Genomic DNA, 6,668 nt, shown 5'->3' with positions numbered 1-6,668 from the left:
CGTCATGCTGACTCACGCCGAGACAGGCCGTTCCCTCCGCTCCCACGGCCACCGCGCCCCCATCACCAAGAGGCAGTTCCAAGTCTGCGGATATGGTGACGTAAGGAAGGGCGTCTTGTGTAGCGCTCCTGTAGGGTTATTGTAGTCTGGGGTCTTGGTTTGTAGAGCTCCTGTAGGGGTTTTGTAGTCTGGGGCGTGGTTTGTAGAGCTCCTGTAGGGTTATTGTAGTCTGGGGCGTGGTTTGTAGAGCTCCTGTAGGGTTATTGTAGTCTGGGGCTTGGTTTGTAGAGCTCCTGTAGGGTTATTGTAGTCTGGGGCTTGGTTTGTAGAGTTCCTGTAGGGTTATTGTAGTCTGGGGCTTGGTTTGTAGAGCTCCTGTAAGGGCTTTGTAGTCTGAGGCTACGGTTTGTTGAGATCCTGTAGGGTTACTGTAGTCTAGGGCGTGGTTTGCAGAGCTCCTGTAGGGATATTGTAGTTTTGGGCGTGGTTTGCAGAGCTCCTGTAGGGATATAGTAGTATTGGGCGTGGTTTGTAGAGCTGTAAGGGTTTTGTAGTCTGAGGCTGCGGTGACGTAAGGAGAGATACTTCTTGTAGAGCTGTTGTAGGCTACCATAATCTGCGGATCAGGCCATGTAAGAGTGGACACCCGATGTGAGGTTGATAATACCATCAAAATACACTAATTCTTCAGAGAGAGAAAGAAAAGGCGACATCTTCTCCCATTTGTACACAACCTACCCATCATTCTCCTCTCCTTTCTGTACATCCTCAAATATGATTTTTCCTTCCCTTGTTTCACATCCTGAATCATTCTTCTTTCATTTTTTTACCGAACTTAAAGCTCAAAAAAATTGTAATTTATCCTTCACTTTCTAGAGATCCCCCTTCCCCAATCTTTATTTTCTCCCTCTCCTCCTCCCTTTCTACACATCCTAACCATCGTTTCTCCTTCCCTTTCGAGAGATGGATAAAAAAAAATTCTCTCCTTATCCATTCCCTTCCTCTACATCCTAACCATGAATTCCTCCTCCATTCCTTTCAGCACCTAAAAACAATCTTCATTCTCTCCTTATCCTTCCTACCTAACCATCATTACTCCCTCTCCTCCCTTTTCGACACATCCTAAAAATAATCATTCCCTCCTTCTCCACCCTTTTCCTACTTAACTACCCTTTCCTCCTCCTCCCCTCCCTTCTTGCCTAACCATCCTTTCCTCCTTCTCCTCCCCCCCCCTTCTTGCCTACCCATCCTTCTCCTCCTCCTCCTCCTCCCCCTCCCTTCTTGCCTAACCACAATTTCCTCCTCCTCCTCCCCCTCCCTTCTTGCCTAACCACAATTTCCTCCTTCTCCTCCTCCCCCTCCTTCTTGTCTATCCATCCTTTCCTCCTCCTCCGTCCCTTTCGACACATCCTACAACATCTCCATTCCCCCTTTTTTCCCCAGGACGGAGCTGGTGGTCCCTTTGAAACGTGGGAACTGGTGATCCCGGGCGAGGCAAAGGGGGCAAACCTCACCATTATCAACCAGGACTTCATGCTCAGGCACTGGAAGATGAACTGCTACCTCAAAGCCAACGAGATGGTGAAACTACCCAAGGAGTGGTGGGTATATTATGTGTTTGTGTGTGTGATGTGGGGAAGAGAGAGAGAGAGAGAGAGAGAGAGAGAGAGAGAGAGAGAGAGAGAGAGAGAGAGAGAGCAGGACTTCATGCTCAGGCACTGGAAGATGAACTGCTACCTCAAAGCCAACGAGATGGTGAAACTACCCAAGGAGTGGTGGGTATATTATGTGTTTGTGTGTGTGATGTGGGGAAGAGAGGGAGGGAGGGAGGGAGGGAATGAGGGGGAGAGGGAGAGGGAGAGATGGAGGGAGGGAGGGAGGGAGAGAGGGAGAGAGGGAGAGATAGAGAGAGCGAGAGAGAAAGAGAAAGAGAGAGAGACAGACAGACTGACAGACAGAGAGAGAAAGAGAGAGGGGGGAGCGAGAGAGAGAGAGAGAGAGAGGGGGGGGGACAGAGCCAGAGAGACAGAGAACAAGAGAGAGAAAGAAAATATTTACGTGTGCGTTTATGTGCCTGTGTCTACGTCTGTGTCTATGTCTGTGTCTGTTGAACCCTGATAGTGATCTGGTTCGCTGCTTTCCCCACAGGGCCTTCCCTGGTGCGAAGGAAGTGACGTGCTCCAAGAACCCGAGCCAGCCTGGCACCCTCTGGCACATCAACTGGAACAACAGCCCAAAATGTGAGCAATCTATTTATTCATTTATTTATTTATCTATTTATTATTAAAAAAATCATTATATAATAACAATTTTCAGGCTGTAGCATGTTAAGTCGAAAAATAACTGACTAGCAATATCAGTCCTTTGCAAAAATCAGGCATAAAGTCAGTGCAACAGAAGGAACCACAACTACAATAAATCACATCAAAGAGAAACAAAACAAACAAACAACGCGAAAAAAACGAAATCCAAATCAATCATAAGAATCAAAACAAACGATGACTCCCAAAACAAAACAAAAACACGATAACATCAGCAACCACAACCACAACATACACAACCACAACATACACAAGCACACATCAGCAACCACAACATACACAACCACACAACATACACAACCACACAACATCAGCAACCACAGTATACACAACCACAACAACTTACAGAACCACACAACATACACAACCACACAACATACACAACCACAACAACATACACAACCACACAACATACCCAACCACAACATACCCAACCACAACCACTCCAGAAACAACCAAACCACAATCTCCCTCTCCTCTCTCGCAGTCGCCAAGACCGTCCGCGCGAGAGACCGGTCGGCGAACCTCTGGGAGAAGATTTACCAGCAGCACCTCAACATGTTCGTCGGGAATGCTGTCCTCACGCCCCCAGATGACATGGAGAGAGTGTCGCGCCCTTGGATGTGGCCGGTCCTGTATCAGGTAGGAGGGGGTGGGGAGGGGGAGGGAGGGGGTGGGGAGGGATGGAAGATGTGGTGGGAGGGAGGGAGGGGGTGGTGTTGGGAGGGTATTTGGGTGGGGGGAAGAGGGAAGGGAGGGAGGGAGGAAGGGAAGGGAAGGGAAGAGAGGGAGGAGGAAGGGAAGGTTTGAAGGCGAGAAGGGAAGGGAGTACAGATAAAGAGAGAGGATCTGTAAGAGTGTTTTCCATGGAGATTTTTTCTAAGAAAGAGAGAGAAAGAGAGAGAGAGAGAGTTCAGGCAGACAGAGACAGACAAACAGACAGAAAAAAAAGCCCAACGCACTACCAGCCTCACTCACAACCCCCACCCCTTCCCCCCTTCTCCCTCACCCAGATGCAGACCATGGCGTCCTATGTGGTGAACAACGCGACCAAAGAGGAGGTGTATGCGATCGGAATGACCAACCCTCTGGTGACCTACCTTAACCTCGCCTGCCTCGTGGGTCTGCTGGTCCTCGCCCTCCTGCACAGCTACAGAGGGAGGCGCTGGAAGGGGGGTTCGGATCTTGGTGAAGGTGCCGTGGATTTTATATGCTTACTTGTTTATCTGTTTATTTATCTATGGGTGGTTTGATTTGATATAGTCCCATCGATTGTCATCTTCTGTTAGCATCAACACTATCACTATCATCATCATCGCCACCACCTCCTCCTCTTCTTCTTCTTCTTCTTCTTCTTCTTCTTCTTCTTCTTCTTCTCCTCCTCCTCCTCCTCCTCCTCCTCCTCCTCCTCCTCCTCCTCTACCACCACCACCACCACCACTACCACCATCATTATCATCATCATCACCATAATCACCACCACACACCCCACCACTGCCATCATCATCATCATAACCACCATCACCACCACCCACCCCCTTCCACCATCATCACCACTACCACCATAATTACCATCATAATCACCATTATCTACCATTATCTCCCTATACCATCACAATCACCATAATCTACCATTATCTCCCTATACCATCATAATCACCATTATCTACCATTATCTCCCTATACCATCATAATCACCATTATCTCCCTGTACCATCATAATCACCATTATCTCCCTATACCATCATAATCACCATTATCTCCCTATACCACCATAATCACCATTATCTACCATTATCTTCCAGAGAGCCGTGCCGACGTCCTCAATTCGAGCTGGTGGGTAGTGCTGTGTTGGGCGTTCCATTACCTCCCCTTTTTCTTCATGAGTCGAGTCCTCTATTATCACCATTACTGCCCTTCTTACATCTTCTCCTGCATGATCACAGGTAGGCCTATGTTAACCTCGATGTTTCGTGTTGTGTGGGTTTGGTGTGTGTATGTGGGGTGTGTGTGTATGTGGTGTGTGTGTGTGTGTGTGTGTGTGTGTGTGTGTGTGTGTGTGTGTGTGTGTGTGTGTGTGTGTGTGTGTGTGTGTGTGTGTGTGGAGAGAGAGAGAGAGAGAGAGAGAGAGAGAGAGAGAGTGAGAGAGAGAGAGAGAGAGAGAGAGAGAGAGAGAGAGAGAGAGATAGTATGTAAGGTAGGTTGTTTTTGTTTGAGGAGACGTTGGGATACATTGTGTAAAGGTGTAGAAACTAAGCAAAAGGGAAAAATATTAACAAATACTGAACGCATTTTTGGGGAAACTCAAACACACACATAGACGCGCGCGCGCGCGCGCGCGCGGCGAAGTCCTTGCAACAAAACCTCCAACAACACCACATTCAAACGTTTTTTTTTATTCATTTATCAATTCCTTTTTCTTCAGGAATCTTCATCGCCTGGGCTTGCGAGACAGTGTCCTCCTGGAGCTCGGAGACGCGGCGCCAGGCCATCCTGGTAGGGCTCCTGACGGCTGTCGTGGCCCTCCTGTTCACCTCCTACGCCGTGTTCTTCCCCCTGGCCACCTACCTGACGGGGACGGTGTTCGAGGCCAGCCCCAGGATGAACCCCTACCTCGACTACTTCTACTTCGGGCAGATGTGGCCTGAGTTCGGATACAGGAAGAGCGAGTTCATGGCCGTCACCACAACCAAGGTGAGGGAGGGTGGGGTTAAGGGTGATTGTGGGGTAAGGGTGAGGGTGGGGTTAAGGGTGATTGTGGGGTGAGTGTGATTGTGGGGTAAGGGTGAGGGTGATTGTGGGGTAAGGGTGGGGATGAAGGTTGGGTGAGGGTAGGGGTAAGGGTGGGGTTGAGGGGGATTGTGGGGTAAGAGTGGGGGTGAAGGTAGGGGTGATTGTGGGGTAAGGGTGGCGGTGAAGGTAGGGGTGATTGTGGGGTAAGGGGTGAGGGTGAAGGTCGGGTGAGGGTGGGGGGTCGGAGTGATTGAAGGGTGGAGGCCCCGTTCAGTGACTCATCTTTTCAGATTCAGTTATTACTAATGGATAGTGTAATGGTGCCAGTCGCTGTAGGACATGGAAAGATTCCAATTTATTGACATGTGAAGGATAATTATAGTAGGTGCTGTAGGTGAGATAAAATTCACGTTAATTCGACGTCCAAATTTTCCTACTGCTCCATGGACTCCAGGTCGGGAACTCAAGGGGGAGGGAGGGAGGGAGGGAGGGAGAGAGGGAGAGAGGGAGAGAGGGGAGGGAGGGAGGGAGGGAGGGAGGGAGGGTGGGTTGGAAGGAGGGAGGGAGGGAGGGAGGGATGGAGGGAGGGAGGGAGGGAGAGAGGGAGAGAGGGAGAGAAGGAGAGAGGGAGAGGGAGAGGAGAGAGAGAGAGAGGGAGAGAGGGAGAGAGGGAGAGAGAGAGAGAGATTGAGAGAGAGAGAATAAGAAAGAGAGTAAGAGAGAGAGTTTACCAGGTATTGTACATCCTCTGTAATTTATTAATGATAATTTTTTAAAAAGTTTTCTGAACGCTATTCATATACTATATATACGCATCTACATCCACACAGGTTGAACTCTGGAAAGACGACATCCTCGACAACCCGCACCTCAACGCCACTCTGTACTACTCCACTCTGCTGAACACGACCGCCACCGCGCCCACGCTAAACCCAGTCCGGGCTTCGAACTACACCCTTTGGAATTCCACTGAAGCTAGTCTCGTGGGTGTGCCTTATCTCAACATTACGGACGGGAAGGAAATCGAATCTATTGAGAGTGTTTTGGGAGGGACGATTTTATTCGATGCGGAAACTAAAGCCACAAGTGAGACGAACGCAGGCGGAACCACGAGGAGCGAAACCGAATCCGGAGTCGAGAAAGGGGATGGGGATGATGGAGAAGGATAGGAGGATAACGGATGCAGACGAATTATTTAGATGATAATAATTAAAGTTATTATGACAGATGGAAATTTAATTTTCGTCAGTATTTATATACTAATATTTTTTTCTCATTAGCACTTTACCTTTTGCTGGACTTTGCATATTGTTACATGATTTGCAATAAATTTACGTTACGATAATGATTCTTTGACTGCTTGAACCCTATACAATATATATATATATATATATATATATGTTTGTATGTATGTATGTATGTTTATATATATATGTGTATATACATACATACATACATATATATGTGTATATATATATATATATATATATATATATATAAATGTATGTATATATGTATGTATGTATGTATATGTATGTGTGCATGTATGTTTATATATATATATATATATATATATATATATATATATATATATATATACATACATGTCTGTAT

At 47.5% G+C, this 6,668-nt stretch overlaps 1 protein-coding gene across 1 annotated transcript in view; it reads left to right on the top strand.

Annotated features, from left to right (window-relative positions):
- Positions 1 to 6,391, top strand: part of LOC113828048 (protein O-mannosyl-transferase 2) — a 16,152-nt gene extending 9,761 nt beyond the window's left edge. Inside the window, exons 11-18 of the mRNA XM_070121125.1 lie at positions 1 to 100; positions 1,444 to 1,601; positions 2,149 to 2,240; positions 2,809 to 2,963; positions 3,335 to 3,515; positions 4,127 to 4,267; positions 4,747 to 5,015; positions 5,885 to 6,391. The exon at positions 1 to 100 is cut by the window's left edge and continues 90 nt beyond it. Coding sequence (XP_069977226.1) covers positions 1 to 100; positions 1,444 to 1,601; positions 2,149 to 2,240; positions 2,809 to 2,963; positions 3,335 to 3,515; positions 4,127 to 4,267; positions 4,747 to 5,015; positions 5,885 to 6,223 — 1,435 coding nt within the window. The 3' untranslated portion in view covers positions 6,224 to 6,391. The remainder of the gene's footprint in view (positions 101 to 1,443; positions 1,602 to 2,148; positions 2,241 to 2,808; positions 2,964 to 3,334; positions 3,516 to 4,126; positions 4,268 to 4,746; positions 5,016 to 5,884) is intronic.
- The last annotated feature ends 277 nt before the right edge of the window (positions 6,392 to 6,668 follow it).

This window comes from Penaeus vannamei, chromosome 4 (assembly GCF_042767895.1).
Source record: "Penaeus vannamei isolate JL-2024 chromosome 4, ASM4276789v1, whole genome shotgun sequence".
Classification (NCBI taxonomy): Eukaryota; Metazoa; Arthropoda; class Malacostraca; order Decapoda; family Penaeidae; genus Penaeus; species Penaeus vannamei.
This window is presented reverse-complemented; position numbering and strand designations above follow the sequence as displayed.